The sequence below is a fragment of the Chrysochloris asiatica genome, unplaced genomic scaffold, assembly GCF_000296735.1.
Source record: "Chrysochloris asiatica unplaced genomic scaffold, ChrAsi1.0 scaffold00050, whole genome shotgun sequence".
In the NCBI taxonomy this organism is placed as follows: Eukaryota; Metazoa; Chordata; class Mammalia; order Afrosoricida; family Chrysochloridae; genus Chrysochloris; species Chrysochloris asiatica.
This window is the reverse complement of record NW_006408568.1, coordinates 7,665,034-7,690,811: the sequence shown is the minus strand read 5'-3', so window position 1 is coordinate 7,690,811 and position 25,778 is coordinate 7,665,034. Positions and strand designations below refer to the sequence as shown.

Sequence of the window (25,778 nt, the reverse complement as noted above, 5' to 3'; positions counted from 1 at the left end):
TGCAGCAGATTTGCCAATGCAATATGTCGTTTGGTTTCTTCACTGCTGCTTCCATGAGTGTTGATAGTTGATCCAAGAAGAATGAAGTCATTGACAACTTCAATCTTTTCTCCGCTGATAAGAATGTTGTTTATTGGTCCAGTGGTGAGGATTTTTGTTTTCTTTACATTGAGATGCAATCCATACTGAAGGCTGGGCTCTTGGATCTTCATCAGTAAATATTTTAAGTCCTCTTCACTTTCAGCAAGCAAGGTTGTATCATCTGCATATCACAAGTTGTTAATGAGTCTTCCTCCCATTCTGATGCCATGCTTTTCTTTATATAATCCAGCTTCTCAGATTATTTGCTCATCAAACAGGTTGAATAAGTATGGCGAAAGAACACAATCTTGTTGCATACCTTTCTTAATTTTAAACAATTCAGTGTTCCCATGTTCTGGTCAAACAACTGCCTCTTGGTCTATGTACAGATTCCTTATGAGCACAATTAAGTGTTCCAGAATACTCATAATTCGCAATGTTGTCCATAGCTTGTCCATGACCCACACAGTTAAAAGCCTTTGAATAGTCAATAAAGCACAGGTAAACATCTTTCTGATATTCTCTGCTTTCAGCCAAGATCCATTGGACACCAGCAATGATATCCCTCATTCCACATTCTTTTCTGAATCTGGCTTGAACCTCTGGAAGTTCTCTGTCAATGTATGCTTGCAGCCATTTCTGTAGTACTTTTCGTAAAATGTATACCTTTAGTAAAACTTTACTCGTGTGGGATATCAAAGATATTGTCCAATGATTTCCACATTCCATTGGATCACCTCTCTTTGGAATGGGCACAAATACGGATCTCTTACAATCAATTGGCCAGATAGTTGTCTTCCAAATTTCTTGGCAGAGATGAGTGAGTGCCTCCAGTGCCGCCTCACTTTCTTGAAAGATTTCAATTTGTATTCCCATCAATTCCTGGTGTCTTGTTCTTAGCCAATTCCTTCAATGCACCTTGGACTTCTTCCTTCAGTATCATTGGCTCTTGATCATATGCTACCTCTTGAAACGGCTGAATATCAACCATTTCCTTTGGTACAGTGACTCTGTGTATTCCTTCCATCTTCTTTTGATGCTTTCTGCATCATTCAATAATTTGCCCAGAGAATCCTTTAATAACGAAAGTCGAGGCTTGAATTGAATTTTTTCTTCAGTTCCCCCATCTTGAGAAATGCTAAGCATGTTCTTCCTTTTTGGTTTTCTGACTCCAGATCTTTGCACAATTTGTCATAATATTTGGCTTTCTCTTCTCGAGCTGACCTTTACAATTTTCTGTTCAGCTCTTGGACCTCCTCATTTCTTCTATTTGCTTTAGCATCTCTATGCTGGACAGCAAGTTTCAGTGTCTCTTCTGACATCTATTTTGACTTTTTCCTTCTTTCTTGTCTTCTTAATGACTTTTTGCTTTCTTCCTGTATGATGTTCTTGATGTTATCCCACAAGTCTTCTGGTCTTTGGTCTTTAGTGTTTAATGTATCAAATCTGTTCTTCAGATGATCTCTAAATTCAAGTGGGATATATTCAAGGTCATATTTTGGCTCTTGTGGACTTGTTTTCATTTTCTTCAGTTTCAGTTTGAATTTGCATATGAGCAATTGATGGTCTGTTCCACAATCTGCCCCTGGCCTTGTTTTCACTGATGATATGGAGGTTTTCCATCATCTCTTTCCGCAGACATAGTCAATTTGATTTCTATGTATTCCAGCTGACAAGGGCCATGTGTATAGTCATCTCTTATGCTGTCTAAAGAAGGTATTTGAAATCAACAAAAAATTAATTTTACAGAATTCTATCATGCGATCTCCAGCATCATTTCTATCACCAAAGCCATATTTTCCCACTACTGATCCTTCCTCTTTATTCTCAACCTTTGCATTTCAGTCACCAGTAATGATCAATACATCTTGATTGCATGTTTGATCAATTTCAGATTGAAGAAGTTGGTAGAATTCTTCTATTTCATCCTTGCTGGCTTTAGTGGTTGGCGTGTAAATTTGAATAATAGTGGTATTAACTGGGCTTCCCAACCAGGCGCATGGATATTATCCTATCACATACAGCGTTGTACCTCATGACTGATCTGGATGTGTTCTTTTTGACAATGAATGCAACACCATTCCTCATCAACTTGTCATTCCTGGCATAGTAAACCATGTGGTCATCAGATTAAAAATGGCCAGTATCAGTCCATTTCAGCTCACTAATGCCTAAGATAAGTGAAAGAAGCCAGTCACAAAGGGCCATTGTACTATACTGTGTCATTTATATTAAATTTCCAGAACGGGCAAATCTATGGAGACAGAAAGTTGATCAATGGTTGCCGAGGGCTGGGGAGAGAAGGAACAAGGAGTGACCGCTAATGGGTGCAGGGTTTCTTTTACAGGTCGTAAAAATATTCTAAAATTGATTGTGGTGATGGCTGCACAGCTTTGTGGATATATAACAAGTCATTGAATGGTACCCTTTAGATGAGTGAATTGTATGGCTTGTGAATTAGATCACAATTTTCTGTTTTTAAAAATAAAAGGACAGTCCTGTCCACAAGAGAGCGACATTGCCAAATCTACAGGAAATCATCCACAAAAACTGTGACTTGCTTTCTTGGATTTTATAGTCACTACATTTCTTGTAGCTTTTTTAGCTTTCCAAGGGATGCACCCTGTATACAGATGCAGTGTTTGGTCAATGAACAGATATATAGACTAGAAAATTAATAAACTGGTATTGGTGTTTGTTAATTATTATCTTGTGATATGGGTTGATTTGAATAAGATTCTGAGAGCAGATACCGCATCAAGCCCAGACCCCTCAATTGTCCAATCCAATTAGCAGCTCTCAGACAGGCTAAGTACAATGCCAATTACTGCTGTGATTCTGAGAGTGGCTTCTGGCCTCTAAGATCCTGAGCTGGCAGCCCAGGGTTGGAACAGAGAACAACCTTCTCATATTCTGTCCTTGCTCACCTTTCAGGGTTACGTACTAGTTATACAACCTTGAGCAAGTAAGTTAATCTTTCTAAGCTATGACCTGAAAAACGGGAATAACAGTACAACCTGAACCTTGGTATATGTTATAAATTATATACAAGGCTAAGTCAGAAAGTACTGCTACAAGGGTTCTGGGATATACATACATGGGTTTATTTGCAACAAAAGGTATTTAAACACGTCTCTTGATTCAGTAGATGGCTACAGACAGGTTTTCTCAGTAATACACTTGTCACAGTCTCATTAGGGCGCCTTCTAAAAAAGGCACAATCAAGAATGGCTTCCAAGGGCATCTGCTGGGCCAGTAAAATATAAACAGAAAAGCAAGCATTTTCTTTTTAATTCTCCGGGTGTGGTTCTGTGCATTAATGCATTGGACTGCAAAATTGGTTTGAACCTCAAGGTCGGTGGTTCAAGCTCACCAGCCACTCCTTGAAAACCCTATACAGGGTCGCTATGGGTCGGAACTGACTCGATGGCACTTAACAACAGCAGTAACAATTTTGATCGATTTTCTCAAAGACACTGAACAATCCACGGAGCTTAGTGTGAAGAAGTTTTCAGAAAATTGAAGACTATGTTGGTGAGGGGAAAGATTAGGAAAGTTGCACCAAGGGATGTTTTCCCCACCATAGCAATGGACCTGCTTATTCTTCAAGAGTAGCAAGGCCGGCTCTAGGAGAATTTTGTTGGAAAATCTTACCCCATCTACTCTATAGGCTTAACCTTGCCCCTTTAGATTTCTTTTTACTCCTCAAACTCAAAGAACACTTAAAAGGAACACTGTTGTTGTTGTTGGGAAGTACCATCATGTCAGTTCCAACTCATAGGGACCCTGTATAGGGTTTCCGAGGAGCAGCTAGAGGGTTTGAACAGCTGGCCTTGTTTGTGATTCTCAGTCCAGTGCTGATCTTACAGCGCCATACCAGGAGTCTATTTAAGTCTTTTTCAAGGCTAAAGAGATGGAAACACTGCCTTCAAAAGAATATATGTCGAGATGGAAGGTCTGTTGAGAAACAACAGCTTCACATTTTAAATACTTTTGTTTAATAAATGGTGCTATGATTTTGTAGCAATACTTTCGGACTTACAGTCATATGTTATTAACCTGAGAATAGCCTGCTGAAACTGTACGTGAAAATGCAAAAGGTAGATAAGGAGATGGGAAGAGAAGATCCCATGATGTGGACTATGAAGAGCTGGATTTGGTCACTATGCAGCTATATGACTGAATACATTATTTAACCCCTAAGGGTCCCAGTTTCCTCACCTGTAAAATAAGGGAATTGAATTGAATCAGTGATTCTCTGAAGATCCATGAAAATTTGTAATATTATAAAAAAAAAAAAATCATTGTAACCCCTAAAAGGTCACTAAAGCTTACCAAAAGATCACTCTTTCTTTAAAAAGTTAATTCTATTTTAATCACTATTTATTCATTTGTTTATTATATATTCAAATTTAAATATATGTGTAAATGGGTATATAGCTCCTTGACTGGCAAAAACGTGGGGGAATTAAGGATTTAATAGAGTGCTCTGGAGGTATAATTTCCCAAAATAATTGGCTCATTAAGAAAAGTGATCAGAGTTGTCCTTAAAGAAGAGGAGGCTGGATCACTGAACCAAATGATCTTTCAGACGCTTTCTTTGCAAAACACTCTGGGTGGAGCAGGCATAAGTACCTGATGATGTCACCTAGTACAGGTGTGCCAGCGTTGTAATACATCCTCTCTCAGGGCTTCAAAAGGAGGCAGTTTTACAATGTGAATAACTAGCATTGCATTTAGCATAATACTCCCTCTTTCTCTCCCTCTTGCTCTCCAGAGCAAGCAGGTGGATTGAAAATAAAACCACCCAGGCTGCAGAGATTCATCTGTGATAGGCCTGGATAAAGACAATAAGCTGGCCAATACTACTGGACCAAGAAGAGTAGCCTATGTCCACAAGCTTTGGGTCTAAAAGAGCTCTGGGCTGGGGGCAAGTTGTAAAAGAAGACACCCAATTTAAAAATCTCATCCCCAAAGCTCTCTGCTACTATGAAGTTTGGGCACACACACTAATTCAAGGCAATTTTGGGTATGTTAGTTAACCTCCCAGAGCCTCTGTTTCTTCCCCCAAAGAAAAAAACCTACCTAATCGATTTAATTCAGTATAAAGAAAAGATGTCTTGATGGTTGTGATTACTTTTATTCACATGTTTTATTACTTCCTATAAAAATTTTCCTAAAGCAGTTTCCTAATTTATGTTTCATAGAACACTCATTCTCTTAGAATGTTAATGGATGTTTCATGGGAACAAAGGTTATTCTGGAGTCAAGTAAAAGTGGTGTGTGCTGAGTTAATTTACACAGATCAAGGTGGAACTTCACAGACCCTTTAATATGATAATGTGAATTTCTAAGATGGGGATGTAGTATACAATTTTCTAAAGTTATTTTAACAATGACTGCTTCTTCTCCTGAAATATTTTATAAGACTTAGTGTAGCACTGAAAGATAAGTAAGATTTGTGGTTCAAACCCACCAGTCACTCCTCGGAAACCCTATACAGCTATGAGTTGGAATTAACTTGATAGCACTTAACAACAACAATGGTCCAAGAAAGATCATTTTGGAAGCCTGTCTTTAAGAGTGAGTGTTGGATGTAGTCATGAAAGTTTTGCAACTTTCCTGAGTCTTGTTTTTCTCACCTTTAAAATGAAAATAATGATACCATCTTACAGGGTTGTAAATCTTACAGAGTTGTAAGACAGACATGAGATGGCACAGCAGGCCCTCAACAAATGTTAGATCTGCTTCTCTAAAGAAAGAAAATTCAGTGAGTTTTGAGCCCTTGGTGGAAAAATATTTCAATAATAACTGTTAGAAAAAACTATTCTGTGGCCTCTGGAATTATCTGTAAATAATATTTATTTAATTCTCTCAAAAAACGGACACAGTAGAGAGTCACTTACCTCTGAGAGCCAGGGGACAGGCTTGTTCCACTTTAAGTAGCTGCTGTTACTGCTCCTGTCTCTGTCAATTTCTTGGTCCTAGTGGAAGAATGGAAAATAAAGTGGGTGAGGATATTAAGGTCTGAAATTGGAGAAAAGGACAAGATGCAGGGACCCCTTGAAAATGCCTGAGGGGAAGTAGATTCAAGAAGCAGCTACTGACTTAAGTGACATTCCCATTTATTCATCATACCACCATCCCTTAGCCTATACTTCCTTATAAGTTTCATCAATGTATACGCCTGAGATTCTCTTACTTTCCTGAACTTTCTCAGTCTTTCCCATATGGAGAAAACAAAAACAGTTTCTAACTAGATCAGGACCTTCAGAGGGTAGGGGTCAAGTGTTGTTACCCCTTGAAGATATTCCAGCTCTCCTCCTCCCCCCTTACTCATTCAGATCCACAAGTTAGTTTGGTTCTGGTCCAGTCTCAGGGATCTATGTCTGCTCTGAGCCCAGAGACTCAACCTGAGGGATCCAGACTACATTAGGCCCCAAATTTCCTAATCTCCACCCAGAGCTGATCCTATCACTCTAGGAACCAGTGACCCATGAAACATTACAAGGAAACTACTCCATTACAAATGTGTACTCTCAGCTATTTGCATGGAGCGGAATCTGGCTACCTTAGCATTTCTTGTTTGCAGCAAGCATCTGGTATTACCACCAAAGCACCAACCCAAGCCTCATACCAGCAAGAGTCAGGATGAGCTGGTTCTGCCTTAAGTCCTCTGCTTTTATTTTAGATGGTGGCCATGTCTGGAGAGGTTCAGACACGGGTATCTTGAACACCAAGAACTACATGACAAAGTCCCAGTATTTTGAGAAGACCAGGGTAAACATCTCTACTCTCTCAGTTAGAAACCCCATGATGCCAGACTGGGATTTCAGTGACTAGTTCCTCTCTCTCTCTTACCAAAGAAAAGTGGAGATTTCCTTGAAGGTTTTAAGGGTAAGGAGACTCAAGACCTGTATCTATGTACCAATAGGGAAGACTGGCTGGTTCTGCCACATACCTTGAGGCCCAGCTTCTGGGGAGGGTAGAACTGAAGATTTGGGTCCACGGCTGGAATGTTCTTGCTGGATAGAGCTTTGGCCAGTTCTCTCCAGCTGCCATATCCTTTGGAAGAGAAAGAAGAGAGAAGAAAGGTCAACATAACCTGAAGACCTCATAAGTCTAAAAAAATTGAGGGAAATAATAGAAAATGGGCTGCAAAAAGGTAGGGGCAACTACAAACTTGGTCATTCAGGCAGAAAGACATGAGCTCACATCCTATTAGAATTCATTGCTTTCCATATACCAGAGAAGAGCACTGGTGGAGCAATGATTAAGTACTTGGCTTCTAACCTAAGATTGGTGATTCAAACCCACCCCGTGACTCCATGGGAGAAAAGATCCGTCAATTTGTTTCGCTAAAGACAGTCTAGGAAACCCTAAGAGTCGGCTCTGCTCTCTAACACGGGGTTGCTCTGAGTCTAAATTAACGAAAGCAACATATATCAGAGGAGGAGACATGCCAATTAAAAATGGACCACAGTTCACCCATGTTGACCCATTATATGTTACTCTTCCCGTCCGGAAAACAGCAGTGGAGAAATGGTTGTAAAAGACAGTACAATTAAATTTTTTTTTTCTCACAATTTCACTCTCCAGCTCAATCCTTTTCCTGGGAGCCCAGGGAGATAGCAGGGATTAGTAGTAGTAGGTGGGATCACCCTTCCCCATGCCCCATGAAGCACAGGTATTTGTCAAGCAAATTTCATAACTGCTGGAGATAAAAGATTAGAAGCCTGGCTATCCTGGATTGATTTGAAAGCTGTGTTTGATGGATGGTGTTTGCACCCTGAAGGCTCTGGAACTGGTTGGTTACACACATCTAGGAAGACAAAGAATCAAACCATGATGAGTGTGAGGAAGGGGATGGGAAACTCTTGGGGGTGCACACATGCATTCAAAAACAGAGACTGTCTTTACAATAGATGAGGAAGAACAGAGGTCAGTATTCAGCCACTGATACTCACTAGAGATCAGAGAAGGCCTGGATATGGCTGTTGGGCTTTGAATCTGTGGAACCCAATCACATGTAGCCATTAATTGGAATCATAGACCAGCAAGAGCTAGAAGGGACATTTAAGATCACCCAGTCCTCACTTCACAGGTAAGGAAAATAAAACCAGGTGGTCACAGAAACTCCTATGCGAACACCTATAGGGATAGCAACAGTCAACCAGGCATAGAAAGAAGAGCACAGTCCACAAATATGGAACTCAAAGAAAGGGACATCAACATTTTGCACTTGCTGCAGTGCTGCAGGGTAAGCACTGGACTGCTAACTGCAAGGTCGGCAATTCAAAACCATCTGCTCCTCAGAAACACTATACAGGGTTGCTATGGGTGGAAACCAACTTGACACTTAACAACAATGATCAGTGACATATTCTTCACATTGTGTGAGCCTTCTTTATTATTTCAGTCCTAGTTGTTTCTCTGCTGTTTTATAAAGAACTCTTATAACAGTAAAAAACAACAACAAAACCCCCCAGCTTATAAAAGAGTCAAAAGATCTGAGAAAACATCACACCAAAAAAGATGTAAGTGAAAAACAAACATAGGAACAGATGTTCGATATCATATGTCAATGCTGTTGTTAAGGGACGTCGAGTCAATTCCGACTCAATGCGACCCCGTACAGGGTTTCCGAGGAGCAGTTGGTGGGTTTGAACCACCGACCTAGTGGTTTGCAGTCCAGTGCATATCCTACGGCACCACACCAGGAGTCCCATACAGCAAGAGATTTGCAAATTAAAATATAACACTGAGATTCCACTGCACACCTACTAGAAATTTGTTTTACATGATAGTTTATGAAATTGACTCTAGGAAGGGTTGGGGGCAGGAGCCACTGCTAGAGTGCAGGGGTTGGGAGGTATGGGTGTGGGTGCTCCACTTACACATTATAGAATCTTGTGATATACGCCAGGTCTGATTTAAACTCCCCCCCATTTTACAGACAGAGAAAAAGAGGCTTGGGGCATTTAAAGTCACAGAGCTAGTAGTTACAAAGCCAGGGCCAGACAGAATTTCTCTATCTCACATGCCAGCGTTTTCTCATTCCACCTATATTTTCTCCTGTGGGCACTTTCTGGCATGGCCTGAGGAGCCCCTGGGGCAGAGGCCTTAACTGAGGATATGTGTCTTTGGGTTTCTGCACAGACATTAAACCTCCAATTATGTTATGGTTGTAGGGACTTCTGCAGGTTTATCCCTCTGCCATCAAGGTCTCTCCTGTTTCCATGGTTAGCCAGCCAGCAGCCAGGAACAGGTCTGACTAGTTCAGTGCAGGAGCATAGGCGGGGAAGCAGGATGCTGAGGTGGTGAGGTGAGGCTGTTCTGTCAAGCCTACACCCTACATTTCTGGATAAACTCAGAGGAAAACTGTTCATCTGCTAATCCCAATTCAAACACTGTCTCTAAAGTAGTAACCTTATCCCTTTCCAGACCCAGGAAACTGTTGGCTCATGGGTTGTGGGCTCAGATGCCCGGGGGAAACACAAATCACACTTTGGGGAGGGGTAGGACAAGTCCCTGCCTCTGTGAGTAGGGCCATCTCTTCCTTGATTTTGCTTATATGATTAAAAAACATCTATTTCTAGAAAAGGCTGTGAGGAAATGCTAATAAAAATGCTACTTGCACTGCCTCCTTTGCCAAGAGACCAGAAGAAATAAATGGTGCCCAGGTACCATTACTGGTCATTTTGATCAAATACTCTATAAAAGAATCTTGATCAAAAGCAGGAAATGCAGAATAGAATTTCAAATTCCCAGGGACTCCTTTTAATCACTTTGTGATTATACATCAGAGTTGCATGATCATGAGTCATACCTCAACTATCATGTAGCCACATAATCAAAACTCCAGGACCAATCCTGTAATTTTTTAAAAAAAGTTTTTATGGTGAATTGAGTGGTAGTTTACATGGAAGAACATCGGTTTTACCCTCATTCTATTGTATTTTGTTTCATTGCAATGATTACAATCCCTTCCGCACATCATCTTTCAACAGCATTTGCTTCTATTCTGGGTTTTTTTTGTACACAAATACGCTCAGGAATATTTATTTAAACAACCCAAGAGCACATTCTGCAAGCCTTCTTCCTGGCCACCAGCACACAGCCTTTCTCTTTCTTTGTGTTTAGAGTCTTCAGCTGCTCTATCTCTCCATGTCCTCATCTCTGCCTCCATCTCGGGTGTCACTGCTTCTCTGGATAGGGTCCCACATTTTACATGTTCTCTTCTCTCTAGTGGTCCTAGGGTCCTCTGTTCCTGGACTGTAAGATTCTACTCCCCTCTTTTTGTTACAAAACTTCTACCTTTACAGTTGTGACAGTCACAATTAATCATGGTAACAATTACTCATTGTTGAATCATAAGAATCTTATTCCCATCTCCTTTCACCAGACCCATCTAGACAAGATGAAAATTATTCAGTGGAGACTCTCCCTTCCCCTGCACACTCTGAAACTAAATTCCTTCTTGAAAACGTGTAAGCCAGTCACTTTGTGCCTTTATACACACACACACATATATACACACAACAATTTTAGGTAGCCACTGTCTAAGTTGCCCATCCCTATCAACCCTGTGTACAGAATGATCCTTGATGTGAAGATTCCTTCCCTCTAGTTGGCATTTTAAGCTACTATATCAGTAAGTATAAGTCAAGTTCATCAAATTGTAGTGATTTACACTTGTTTCCTTTATCAAAAATTTAAAATCTTCCTCTAGTAGAGTTCTGATCATCAAGCCATCGAAGTTAGGTCAAATGGATACTGTCTGCAAATGTGGGCATTCTTGTGTGTCTCCTGTATTATGCTATTTTAAGAACTCACTATATGGTATCAACAGTTAGATAGGAAGGTTAAGAAGGGACAGTATATTTCTATTATTGAGGGAGGAACAACTCAGGAAAGGGGGATGAGAATGGTGGCATAACTGGAAGAATGTCACTGAATTGTACATGTAGAAATGGTTGAATTGGTGTATGTTTTGCTGTGTACTGTCTCAGCAAAATTGGGACTTGGATGTCTCAAGTGCATATTCTTTCTCATAGACTGGTTTTCCACTCCAGCTAGATCTTTTGACCCTTGGAGTTCATGCCTCATGGTCAACAGGTGGAACTACTTGTGTGGATCTTTAGCTCTTCCTCTCCTGACATCTGCAGGGAAGTTCTCAGTGACCACAAAGACAATCCACTATGGGGTAGGAGACTCAGGTTAAATCCAGCCAACCCCCTGTCATGTTGTTGTGGTTGTTAGCTGACATTCAGTTGTCCGCTTACTCATGGCAACCCCATACACAATGAAATGAAACGCTGCCCATCTATGTCTCCATGTCAGTTACAGATCCAACGGTTAGCTCCCAGCTCATGGCAACCCCAGCAAAAAAGATGGAAATGTTGCCCAGTCCTGCTCCAGGCCCATGATCAAATGTGGATAAGAGCTTTGTGATGCAGTTTTCATTGGTTAAGCTTTGAAAGGAGCTCTGGTAGCGTAGTGGTTACTAATTGGGCTGCTAATCTCATGGTCAGCAGTTTGAAACTACCAGCTGTTCCATGGGAGAAAGATGAGGCTTTCTGCTCCTGTAAAGATTTATAGCCTGGGAAACCCTGTACAGGGTCGCTATGAGTCGGAACTGAATCCATGGCACATAACAACAAGCTTTGAAAGTAAACCTCCAGGTCTTTCTCCCAAATCCACCTTAGTCTGAAAGCTCTGCTGAAACCTTTTTAGAATCATAGCAACACTCATAGCCTCTAATGACAAATTGGTGACAGCTGGACGTGACATTTATTGGCTAGGAATTGAACCTGGGTATTGTCAAGTCGGTTCAGACTCATTTATTGTTGTTGTTAAGTGCCGTTGAGTAGGTTCCAACCCATAGTGACCTTGTATAGGGTTTCCAAGGAGCAGCTGGCTTGGAAAACAAACGGTTTTGCAGTCTGGCACATTAACCCACAGTACCACACCAGGACTCCGGTTCCGACTCATAGTGACTCTGTAAATCTTAAAAGGAGCAGAAAGCCCAATCTTTTTCCTGCAGAGTGGCTGGTGGGTTTGAACTACCAACCTTATGGTTAGCTTGTCAAGTTGCTGTTAAGTGCTGTTGAGTCGACTCTGACTCATAGTGACTCTGTATAGGGTTTCCGAGGAGCAGCTTGTGGGTTTGAACTGCTGACTTTGTGGCTTGCAGTCCGGTGCTGATTCTACAGTGCCACACCAGGAGTCCTTATAGTTAGCAGTTTGGTGCTTATCCTATAGCTTCATCAGCATTCATGGACAGTCTTAATAGACACTGTGACAGTCAACAGCCCAGCCATCAGTAATTAAAGGAGTAGGAAAATTCCTTCGCAGACCTCATGATATTGTTAGACAAGCACGGCTTCGGAGTTAGAAAGATCTCATTGTATTTTACAGTCATAAACCATCACTGCTTGAGCAAATCATTTAATTTCTTTGACCTTGTTTTCTCCATTTGGTGGTGAGGATAAAAAAAAAAAAAAACACCTGCCCTATAGGACTGCGGTAAAGACCAAAGGCTGAATGTCAAATATCCTAGCATGGCTACAGAAGTAATAAATACTCATGATAAAGAAGAAAATCTTAACACTGAAAACAACAAACAAAAAACCTAGCACAGTATCTAGCATACAATAAGTACATAATAAGCATTCCTTCCTTCTAACAATCTCTGAGTTTGGGGTTTTGAACTTGGGAATCCAAAGAGGTAAAATCTAGTCCCTTGCGAATTTTGTAAACTACAACCAACCTGTGAGTCTCTGCCTCTTCTCTGTGTTTACTGATTAGAGAAGTAAGCTGACTGTGGGTCAAGAGGTGACAGACAACACTTCCTGTTTATTTTAAAGGTATTGTTTTTTGGTTACCCACCCACTCTCCCCTTTCCTTCCCCTCATCCCATAATATTTACTGAGCGCATATTGTGCATCAGACACTGTGCTGGGCATTTGAGCAATCCCTCTTCCCCTGCCTTTGACGCTGCATTAATCCTGCCAGTGGATACCCAGGCACTGCTTAGTCCCTGGGGAAACTTGAAACTGAAGAATGTGCTGATTTAGCGATTGACAATTGTCACTTGCCCTCTGGTAAGTGAACCCCTCCTGCTCCTGGCTGCACCTCTCTTCCCCGAGTGCCAGCTGACAGGGCCTGTTCCTCCTGCAACAGGTGCCACATTTGTGCCAGGAGACAGACACCCTGATCTCAGGTGACAGGCACAGCACCACATGGGCCTTATATTCCACCCTCACAAAGCACTATCAAATTCACCATCAGCTGGGACCTTGCCAACACCCTTCCTATGTGTCATGCAGGCTCTGCTAGCAAAAGCCTGACGACGATCGTTTTGACTCTTGGGTGAGAATGTGGCATACACGTATCTCTTTGTGCTTTTTCTAGAAGACTATCACATACATGATTCCACTGCATCCTCTCAACCTCCCTGTGTCTGGTCGCCTCCACTCCAGAGGTGAGGAAACAGATACTGAGCAGTGAAGTCATCAGCCAAGGTCACACAGTGAATAAGGCAATCCACGTAAAAGACTAAGTGCCTCCAACTATAAAAGTAGAAGTTTGATAACATAAAGGGGGAGTAGTTATTCTTACAGTCCAGGAACAGAGGACCCTAGGACCATCAAGGAAGAAGAGCATGAGGAGAATGTGGGACCCTATTCAGAGAAGCAGCGACACCAAAGATGGAGGCAGAGATGATGACGTGGAAAGAAAGAACAGCTGAGGACTCTGGACTCATTGAAAGAGAAAGGCTGTATGCTGGTGGCCAAAAAGCAGGCTTGCAGAATGTGCCCTTTGGTTGTTTAAATGATTATATATTCCTGAGTGTTTTTGTGTACAACCCCTCAAAAAACAGAGAGAATAGAAGCAAATACTGTTGAATGATGATGTATGAAATCATTGCAATGAAACGATGAGTGTAAAACCAATGTTCTCCCATGTAAACTATCACTCAATTCACAATAAAAACTTCTAAAAAAGATTAAAGTGCCTGGACAAATAAACTCTCAAGCAAGATCTAGATATTCATAATGTTGCATATCTAGATCTTGCATTCATTCTTCCTGAGTCCTGGTCTGATGTTCTTGCCTATGTGGTCACCAGGGACCATTACACCAGGGAAAAGTCTCTTACTGCTCAGGCTCAGGCTGCTGGTGGTGGTACAGATTCTATGGTAGAATTGCAGACTTGAAACACTTAATTCCACTATAGGGGCAGAAATCAGTTCAGAGTACTTTTAATTTAGCAGGCAGGCAAAACGTTCCGATGAAATTCTTGTGTAGATATAAACACCCCTCCCAAATCCTAATCCCTATGGTACTCTGGGTGTGGTTGTGTAGAATCAGCTCTGGACTGCCAACCACAAGGCTGGCAGTTCAAACCCACCAACTGATCTTCAGAAACCCTATACAGAGATGCTGTGAGTCAGAAAGATTTGACACTTAACAACAACAACAATACCTGTAGATATAATCCCATTTGGGAACAAGGTTCATTGGTTATGTTAATGTCAGTGTAGGGTGTATTTTAGATTGATTGCTCTTGAGACATAAAAGAGCAGATTAGACAGAAGCAAGGAAGCACTGATGGGGGAGAACAGATACCACGTGCAGATCTCCAGAGAACCGAGGAGGGGAAGGGGGAAAGAAAAAGGGCCTTTCCCTAGCCCAGTGCCCCAATATAGACACTTAGTCTCCCAAACTGTGAGAACATAGATTTCTGTTCATTAAAGCCACCCACTCGTATTTCTGTTACAGCAGCTTTAGATAGTGAAGGCACTAACTATCTAAACACACCAGAACCCTGTGTTTGGCACGACAGGAGCCAAACCCAAAACCAAACCTACTGCCATTTGAGTCAACTCATACTTGGTTACAGAGTAGAACTGCTCCATACGGTTTTCTTAGCTGTAATCTTTACACAATTAGTTTGACAGGTCTTTCTTCCATAGGGTGGCTGAGTAAGTTCAGACCACCGACCTTTAGGTTGGCAGCCTTCTTTCACTACTGGAAAACCCTTCCCAAATCAGATTGGTGGTGGTGGTGTGCCGTGAAGCTGGTTCCGACTCATAGCGACCCTGTAATAGTATTTCCAAGGCTGTAAATCTTTATGGAAGTAGAAAGCCTCATCTTTCTGCTAAAGAGCTCAGAACCGCTGACCTTGTGGTTCAAAATCCAGTGATTATCGTAGAGAGAGAAATAAGTGCTATTGCTTTCCTAAGAAATCAACAGGACTGCCTTGTCTTTCTGGGTTATGCAAGTCTTCCACCTTTGACAGTGTGCCCTGATAATTTTCCTGTATGTTTTCAATATAGTGGAAAATATTGTCAGCCCCAAACAAAGTTAGATTCACTTACTTCTCACTCCCACGCCTTATTAGTTCTTGCTCACCTGGAAAGGGATTTTTATATACTTTATATGTTAAAAGCACATAAAGTGTTAAAAAGCAAAGATGTCACCACTTTGAGGACTAAGGTACTGTTCCAAGTCATAGTATTTTCGATCATCTCATATGCATGTGAAAGCTGAAGACAAGGTGATTAGGAAAAGATTATCATGCTTGGAAAAGTCAGAGAAAAAGTGGAGGAATCTCAAAAGAGGGATTGACACAGAGGCTGCAACAATGGGTCCAAACAGCAACAATTGTGACGCTAGCACAGGACCAGGCTGTGTTATGGTCTGTTGTACACAGGATTCTAGGAGTAGGAAACCACTCAAAGGCAAATAAATAACAACAGAGTGGGTGAGGCAAGTTCCTTTATAAGTAAAGAGGTAAACACAGGAGGCAAAGGCCAGCTCTCTATATGCAGGGAAACCAGAAACAAGTCAGGAATAGCCACAGGAGAGGTGGGGCTGAGAGCACTATCTGAAAGGGGAGGGAAACTGTTAGGGAGCAGTGGACAGCAACCAGCAGGCAGAATAGAATAAAGAAATTGCATTTCTAGAACACTGCCTCCCATGTTGTGTGTTAGGCACTAGGCTGCTAACTCAAAGGTCAATGGTTCAAGCACACCAGTGGCTCCACAGGAGAATGATGATGCTGTCTATTCCCATAAAGATATAATACAGTCTTGGAAGCCCTATTCAGGGTTGCTATGAGTTGGAATCTACTCAATGGCAGTGGGTTTGATTGTTTGGTTTCTTGGGGCGGGCTCCACAGGAAAAGGTTAGCACCTTCCCTAAGGGAAAGAACTGTCCTTTCCTGGGTCCTATGAAGGCACTATGAAGTATGAGACACTATATCTCATACTTCAGACACATTGTCAGGAGGGACCAGTTGCTGGAGAAGGATCTCATGTTTGGTAAGATGGAGGGTCAGAGAAAAAGAGGAAGACCCCCAGCGAGATGGATTGGCCAAGTGGCAGCATCGATGGACTCAAGCGTGGCAACAGTAGTGAGGTTGGCCCAGGATCGGGCAGTGTTTTGTTCTGCTGTTCATAAGATTGCTATGAGTCAGTACGGATTTGATGGCACCTAACAACAACAACATAGGTGAGGGAGCAGGGGAAGGAGAAATGTTTAGGAAGGCTTGTCCCACAAACTCCACTAGAAGCCAAAGACCCAAAGATCCAGGTAGAATTTAGATAATTTGCTAAGAAGTTCCAGGGCCTTTATGGAAACCTGCTCACCAGAGACTAAAACTAGAACAAGAAAAGATGACGAAATCCAGAGGAACTGAAGCGAGTCACCAACCTTGTCCCATGAGAAAACAGGAAGTTATAACACCTGGGTGGCCTCACTTTTCCTTTCCAGATCATAACAGGGAACTTGATACAAGAACAAATGACTATTAATGTAACTCTAACAGTTATCATTTGTCAGGCATAAAAGAACATACGGACTCTTTTATTTAATATTCACAACCACCTTCTGAGGAAAGCAAGGCTTAGATAGGTTAAAAATGTTTCTAAAAATAACAAAGTAGTGAGTTATAGAGGACTCTCTGGGTAGTGTAAAGAACCACAACTATTAACCAAAAGATTGGCAGCTTGAAGCCAGAGGCTCCTAGAAAGGAAGCCCTGGCAACCTGCTTCTGCAAAGTCACACGGCCTGGGAAACCCTATGGAGTGCCAACTGCTCTGCACACATAGGCTCAGCATGAGTTGGAATGGAATCAACAGCAACTAAGTATTTTATTTTCTTTAAACTTTTTAGAGTAAGTAACAGAACCATGATTTGAACCCAGGCCAAAAACTGTGTACTTAATTCCATTATCCTATATTGAGTAACTTTGGGGATTTGTGTCGCCCCATCGCAGGAACTCTGGTAGCGTAGTGGTTACAAATCAGGCTGCGAACCACAAGATCAGCAGTTCGAAACTACCAGCGGTTCCATGCGAGAAAAATGAGGCTATCTACTCCCGTAAAGATTTACAGCCTCAGAAACCCTGTTCAGGGTCACTATGGGTCAGAACCGACTCGACAGCACTTAACAACAACAACCACCTCCACTATCATCATCATTACCACCTGGCATCTGGTAGTCGTTCAGTAGTAATCTGATAGCCCACGCTCTCTATCATCCCCTTCAGAATCACCTTGCAGTCTCCCACTCACACACCACACCCTCCCACTCACATCAAACACACAGCAGGCCATTTCTTTACTCTCTAATTTGACCACTAGCATCTGGCCCAATAGCTCAAGGAAAAGCCAGGGGAAGTGTGTGGACCCAAATATATTGTCCCATTGCCCTATAACAGCAAGAAAGTTGGACAGGAGAGCATTTGAGCATAGATTTGCTATCTTTGTCCTGGTTCTGGTGCCTCTTTCTCCCCAAGATGAAGGTAAACAACCCAGCTGTGTGTCCAGAGGGTTGCCAATGGTTTGCTCGGCTCTCTCAGAGAGAGAGAGAGGGCATGGCAGACAAGACAGGGAACGGCACTCTCCAGAGAGGTGAAATCCTGAAGTCTCCCTGGCTCCTCTTTAATACACAAATATATGGGTAGCTGATGAATTTCATCTTCACAGCTCCTGCCCCCAAGTCTGCTGCTGTTCAAAGCCAGATTCAGGAGCTCAAAGAACAGTCAGCTGTTCCCCTGGAGCTTCCTGCCAAGCAAGTGCCTGAGCTGCTGCTGTTGTAATTGCTGTGGTCACCAGCAAGCTGAGGCTTGCCAGCTGGAGACACCAGGACTGCACCTATTATTGCCCTGTTGGGTGTCACCTAAGGGGGCCTAAATAAAGGCACCAGGGCCTGTGTATTTCAGCTCTGTTGTCAATGTTTCCTGCTCATCCAAACATGCCTGCTTGTCTCTGTTTGGCCTAAATAGCCAAGGAAATGATGTGGGTAGGAGACACAGGGAGCAAATGCCCCTTATATTCTGCTGCTATTGCTCTGGAGACAAAACATCAGCCTGGACACATAGCCTACTTCAGTAACTTTCTATTACTCAAGCCATAATGTTGATCAGTAGAGCTTCAGAAAGTTTGGTCAGCCCCTGGGTCACTGTCACATCACGATTGTCATCATCACAAAAAGAAAAACAAAACCTCGCAACAGGATTTCTGGTAAGATGGTGGGCTAGGCAGAAGTACTACAAGGACTCTCTACAACAAAGGTATGAGAGACCAAATAAAACAGAAAAAGATGAAAAATCTGGAACCCTGAACTTTAGAGGAAAAGTTAAGGAAGTGGATTGAATGCTTGCTGGGAGGAGAAGCTGCACAGGGATTTGGAGAGAGAGAAACTGACTGGTGAATGGCTGTCCAGTTGTGGTGAAACCATCTTTGTGAGCAGCTTTGGCAGCAGAAGGTGGCCTGGCAAAGCAGAGTCACACAGGCAACTGGAATGGTGTGATTTCTTCTTTTTCACCCACATTCCCCTGGTGGCTAACTTCCACCCTCAACTACTGCCAGTACAGACCCTAGTCTCTGGGAGTTTGGAACCATGTGGTTGGGAACCATGCCAGTGTGAGGCAGGATGTACTGGTTGCACAGCTTTGATGAGCTGTTTTGCTGCCTGGATTCAGGCGTACTCAGCTTAGAATCAACAGCATCCACAGAGCCACCAGACCAGCATTATTAACCAGTCACTCTGCCCCCAGATGCCTTGTGGTCCTAAAAGACACTGAAACTACCTTCAACAAGGGCCTCCATGAGCTACTTCCGGATTGAGTGCCCTGAATATAACACCAAGGCTGATAAGACTCTCTAGGGTCAGGACTCCACTGTTACAGCTCTCTCACATCCACCCTGTGAGATCCTTGGCTTGCAGGATCCCACCAGGGTTTTCTTCCCTCTGGATCTAACAGCTACATTGTTTTTTTGTTTGGGGGTCTGGGTTTTTTCCTTTTGTTGTTTCATTGTTTTTGTTTATTGCTTCTCCTCCTTTTCCTTCTCTTGAATTTCATCCTTTTTATCTCTGCTTTTGTTTTTCCTCCTTTTGTTCTGTCTCTCATTTCCCCTCTTCTCGCTCTCTCTTTTGATCTTTATTGCTCTCTACTCTCTATTTTTCCAAGGGTAATTTTTACTTCATCCTTTTGTTTTTTCTTCCATAGTTCCATTTTCTTGTCCCTCTTTTCTCTTTTTAGTTATTATACTTTTTTTTTTCTGATCCCTGCCTGTCTTTATTTTTTCTTCATTATTTTCTCTTTTCATTGTTGGTTACTTGCTTGTTTATTCTATTTTGCTTCTTGGTGTGTGTTAGGAGAGGGGAGGGAGGGCAGTTTCTCCTCTTTCCCACACAACAGGAGACAGCAACCATGCCCATATAATCCAGCCACACAGAATCCTCTGAAGCTCCACCCACTGGGCAAGAGCCAATGCCAGCTCTTATATCATCTGCTCAATGATACAATGATAGATAGCAGCCAACACTAGCCAAACCCACTTTAAACTGAGGTGCACCAATGGCAAAGAGACAATCGTGCACAAACTTCCATTCTCTAACTTCATCCACAGGAGAAAGTTGTTGAGAATCTAAGAACAACACATCAACATATAACCATCAATTAAATATAAATACAAAAATACCACAATGTCCCAGACAATTGTATCTCACACAAGAAACAAGAGACAATGGCACAAATGACCAAGATGCAGATCCAAAAACCCTCTTTGAGGAAGAAAAGGTAAAGGAACTAATTGAAAAAGAATTCAAAAGAATAATACTTAGGTATCTACAAAAGATAGAAGAAAGCAAAGAAACCACAGAAAATATTTTTAGAAGGATTCAGGAAAACACAAGAACAAACAGACAAAATATATGAAAATTGTCAAACAATACAAAACCTGCAATTAGAAACACAGAAGATTAATACTAAGATTTCAGAAAAGGACAATACACGTTAAAAGGGGAAAGGAGTAGGTTTGAAGCAATGGAAGCCTGGGTGAATAAGAGTGAAGATAAATTTCTAAACAGTAGTAAGTTAGAAAAATCAGAAAAAAGAAAGAAAAAAATCTAAAGAAAGCCTAAGAGTTACGTGGGACACCATGAAGAAGAAAAACTTATGGGTGAATGGAATTTGGGAACAGGAGACAATAAAAAGCACAGAGAAAATTTATTGAAGAGTTGTTGGAAGAAAACTTCCCTAACATCATGAAAGACAAGAAAATAAGCATGCAATAAATTTAATGAACCCCAAACAGGATATGTCCCAAAATAAAATCATAATCAAACTTTCCAAAACCAAAAGCAAAGAATCCTGAGAGCAGCTCAGGAAAAAAAATCACACACACACACCAAAAAGTTAGCTACAGAGGAGAACCAATAAGACTAATCTCTTGATATCTCAGCAGAAACTATGCAGGCAAGAAGGCAATGGGATGGCACATACAAAACTCTGAAAGAAAAAAATTGCCAGCCAAGAATCATATGCCCAGCAAAGCTGACCCTCAAATACAGTGGTGACATTAGGACAATTCCAGATAAACTGAAACTAAGGGAATTTGTAATAACAAGACCAACTTTACAAAAAATACTAAAGGATGCTCTTTGGACTGAAAACCAATAACAGCATACAACCTGACCTTACCATATATGACAACAACACCTAGAACACAATCCAGATATAGAAGTATTTAAAGTAAAACAAACCTACAAGATTGAAAATAGGGAACCAGAGATAGCAATTTATATTGAAGTCAACTACAAAGCAAAAAGGAGCTCTGATAGCGTAGTGGTTACGAATCAGGCTGCTAATCTCATGGTCAGCAGTTCGAAACTACCAGCTGTTCCGAGGGAGAAAGATTAGGTTTTCTGCTCCCATAAAGATTTACAGCCTCGGAAACCCTGTTACAGGGTCATTATGAGGTGGAACCGACTCCACGGCACATAACAACAACAAAGCAAAAAGAGGGAATAGTGTAGATAGAGAACTTCCAGATGGTGGGAAGTCAAGTAGATTACAAGATAAAACAGACTGTTTTAAATGGAGAAAAAATTAAATAAATTACAGAGTAACTTCAGAAAGTTTTCAGAGAAAATGAATATACCTTCAACATCAAAATAAGAAAGAAAACATCAGAAAGATTTAGTAGACATTAGCAGAAATAAAGAATATGAAAATAATACAAAGTCAAAATGACTCAGTACAGAAAATTATGTGGAACAAAGAAACCAGGAGCATTGCCAAAAAACATACTGCAAAATGACAGTAACAATTTCATATATATCAATAATTACATTAATTATAAATGGATTAAATGCACCAGTCAAAAGACAGAGTAGCAGAATGGATAACAAAAGAAATAAATGAAATAGAAAAACAATAGAAAGAATCAACAAGACAAGAAATTTGTTCTTTGAAAGGACTAATAAAATTGATAAGCCATTGGCAAATCTAACAAAAGAGAAGGAGAAAATACAAATAAGATGAATAAGAAACAATATGGGTGATGTCACAACAGAACCCAAGGAAATAAAAAGGACAACAAATACTATGCAGAGTTGTACTCCAACAAATCTGAAAACCTAGAAGAAATTAATGAATTTCTTGAAACACAAAGCTTAACTAAACTAACACAGCCTGAAGTAGAAAACTTGAACAGGCCTGTAAGAGAAGAAAGTGATCAAGTCATTTTAAAAAGTTCCAACTAAAAAAGGTCCAGGACCAGATGGCTTACCAAACATTCAGAGAAGAGCTGACATCAATGCTACTCAAGCTATTCCATAATTTAGAAAATGATGGGAAATTCTCAAATTCATTTTATGAAGCAAGCATAACTCTGATACCAAAACCAGGCAATGGCATTATTAAAAAATAAAATTATAGACCAATATGCCTCATGAACATAGATGCAAATATTCTCAACAAAATCCCAAACAATATGCCCCCAAAAAACACATCATGTTCAATTGGGATTCATACCAAGTATGCAGGGATGGTTCAATAATAGAAAATCAACATACTCCACCACATAAAGAAAACAAGGGGGGGCGGGGATCACATGATTATATCAATTGATTTAGAAAAGGAATTTGACAAATTCCAACACTCATTCCTGATAAAAACACTCAACAAAATAGGAATAGAAGGAAAATTCCTCAATATAATTAAGGGCAAAGATACTGGTATGGACCCCTAGTGTGGCACTAACATATCAGCACTGGACTGCGAACCACAAGGTCTGCAGTTCAAGCCCACCAGCTGCTCCTTGGAAACCCTGTACAGGATCGCTCTGATTCAGAACTGACTTGATGGCACTTAACAAAAACAACATACCGGTATGGCTCTCTGTAGGATAAGCACTAAACCATCAGGTCAATTTGAACTGCAAGGTTGGTAGTTCAAACCCACCAGATGATACTTGGAATCTCTATACAGTGTCTCTACAAATCAGAACTCATTCAATGGCACTTAACAACAACAATAACATACAAAACCAACAGTCAACATCACTTCCAATGGTGAAAAACAGAAGTAATCCTTCTTGTAAGCAAGAACCAGATAAGGATGCTCTTTATTATCACTCCTATTCAATACTGTGCTGGAGGTTCTAGCCAGAGCTATAAGGCAAGAAAGATAAATTACAAATATGAAGAAAAACATGGCATCAGGATTGGAGGAAGACTCACTAACAACCTGCGATATGCAGATGATACAACCTTGCTTGCCTAAAGTGAAGAGGACTTAAAACATTGATGAAGACCAAAGACTACAGCCTTCAGTATGGATTGCATCTCCATGTAAAGAAAACAAAGATCCTCACCATTGAACCAATAAACAACATTCTTATCGATGGAGAAAACACTGAAGTTATCAAGGACTTCACTCTTCTTGGATCAACTATCAACACTCAAGGAAGCAGCAATCAAGAAATCAGACCATGTATTGCATTAGGCAAATCTGCTGCACAAGACCTTTTTAAAGTGTTGAAGAGCAAAGATGTCAGCTTGAGGACTCAGGTGCTCCTGACCCAAGCCATGGTATTTTCAATAATCTCATATGTATGCAAAAGCTGTAAAAGAATTGATGCTTTTGAGTTACCGTGTTGGAGGAGAATACTCAAAGTGTCATGGGCTGCCAAAAGAACCAACAGATATGTGTTGGAAGAAGTGCAGCTAGAATGCTCCTTGGTGGCCAGGATGGCCAAAGTTTGTCTCTCATACTTCGGATATATTGTCAGGAGGGACCAGTCGCTGGAGAAGGATATCATGTTTGGTAAGGTGGAGGGTCAGAGAAAAAGAGGAAGACTCTCAGCGAGATGGATTGGCAAAGTGGCAGCATCAATGCGCTCAAGCGTGGCAACAATTGTGAGGTTGGCCCAGGACTGGGCAGTGTTTCGTTCTGTTGTGCATAAAGTCACTATGAGTTGGTACCGACTCGATGGCACCTAACAACAAAAATAACAACACAACAAACTGTCAAAGAAGGAGTAAAATTTTCTCTATTTACAGATGATATGATCCTATACTTAGAAAATCCCAAAGACTCCACAAGAAAATTCTTAGACCTCATTGATAGATTCAGCAAAATGACAGGGTTCAAGATCAACATACAAAAATCCGTTGGATTCATTTACACTAATAAAGAGAACTCTGAAAAGGAAATCAGGAAAACAATGCCTTTACAGTAGCCACCCCAAAAATGAAATACTTGGGAGTAAATATAACCAGAGAAAAGAAAGATCTATACAAAGAAAACTGTAAAACACTACTCCAAGAAACAAAAAAAAATCCTGCAGAAACGAAGCAATATACCCTGCTCATGGATAGGAAGGCTTAACATTGTGGAAATATCAACACTATTCAAAACAATCTCTAGGTATAATGTTATGCCAGTGTAGATTCCAATATCATTCCTTATAGAGATGGAAAAACGAATCAATAACTTTAGATGGAAAGGAAAGAGATCCCAGGTAAGCAAAGCATTATTTAAAAAGAACAAAGGAGGCCTCTCACTTGCAGATAACAAAACCCACTACATAGCCTGAGTAGTCAAAACAGTCTGGGAATGATACAATGAATGACACATAAATCAATGGGACAGAATTGAGAACCCAGAAGTAAATTCATCCAGCTACAGTCAGTTAATCTTCAACAAAGAGTCAACAAAATGCATTAAATGGGAAAGAGATAATCTCTTCAATACATGGTGTTGGCAAAATTGGAAATCCATTAGCAGAAAAATGAAGTAAGACCCACACCATATACAAAATGGCCTCAGTGTGGATTAAAGACCTAAATGCAAAATTGAGAATTATACAGATCATCAGTGAAAAAGTAGGGACAAACTTCATACTTTATACACTATCAAACATAACTGAAAACACAAACAGAAGACAAAATAGATGACTGGTACCTTTCTAAAACATAGACACTTTTTAGTGTATCAAAGGAGCTCTGGTAGCATAGTGGGTTACAAGTTAGGTTGCTAACTGAAAGGTCAATAATTCAAACTACCAGCTGCTCCTCAGAAGGAAGATGAGGCTTTCTACTCCCATAAAGATTTACAGCCTCGGAAACCCTATACAGGGTCACTATGAGTCTGGACAGACTCCAGGGCACATAATGACAAAGAAGGACAAGTGGTAGTTCTAGATACTACTTCTAAACTCCAAACTGAGCTATTGAGCTCCAATCATTCCTCAGTGCAATTAGGGCAAACATCTATGGTAAATGAAAGGACCAAATGTCCATGGACTTATATTTTGGCTCTTGTACTCATTCCTGTGCCCACCTGCAGGGCTTGCACAAGCCAGTTTGCTTGGGCGAACCAGATGGTAATGGTGCGATATTGCTTGATGAGTTTCCATTATCTGGACTTGCAGGATCCCGTTTAAGCTTGCTCCAACTACTAGGAGTCCTCCTGTGGTGCTGCAAGATTATATACTGGACCATAAGGTCAGTTTGAACCACAAGATTGGTGATCCAAACCTTACCAGTCATTCCTTGGAATTGACAGCACTTAACAATAAAAACAAATGTGCATCAAAGAATCTCACCAAAAGAGTAAAAATAGAACCCAAAGACTGGGAAAAAAATGTTTGGCAATGACATCAGACAAAGTAGTACTCTCCAAACTTTATATAATACTTCAATGCCTCAACAAGAAGACAAATAATCCAATTTTAAAATGGGCATAGGTATGAACAGACACTTCATCAAAGACACTCAGGCAGTCAACAAACATATGAAGTAGTGCTCATGATCATTAGCCATTGTTGTTGTTGAGTGCCATTGAGTTGGTTCCAACCCACAGAAACCCTGTATAGGGTTTCTGAGCAACGG

General features: G+C 41.0%; 1 protein-coding gene across 1 annotated transcript in view; it reads right to left on the bottom strand.

Moving 5' to 3' along the window:
* The window catches only part of B4GALNT3 (beta-1,4-N-acetyl-galactosaminyl transferase 3), a 157,496-nt gene that overhangs the window by 24,686 nt on the left and 107,032 nt on the right, over window positions 1–25,778 (bottom strand). The window contains exons 2-3 of the mRNA XM_006862705.1: window positions 7,043–7,146; window positions 5,988–6,065 (exon numbers count right to left, since the gene is read on the bottom strand). Of these exons, the coding sequence (XP_006862767.1) occupies window positions 5,988–6,065; window positions 7,043–7,146 (182 nt within the window). The remainder of the gene's footprint in view (window positions 1–5,987; window positions 6,066–7,042; window positions 7,147–25,778) is intronic.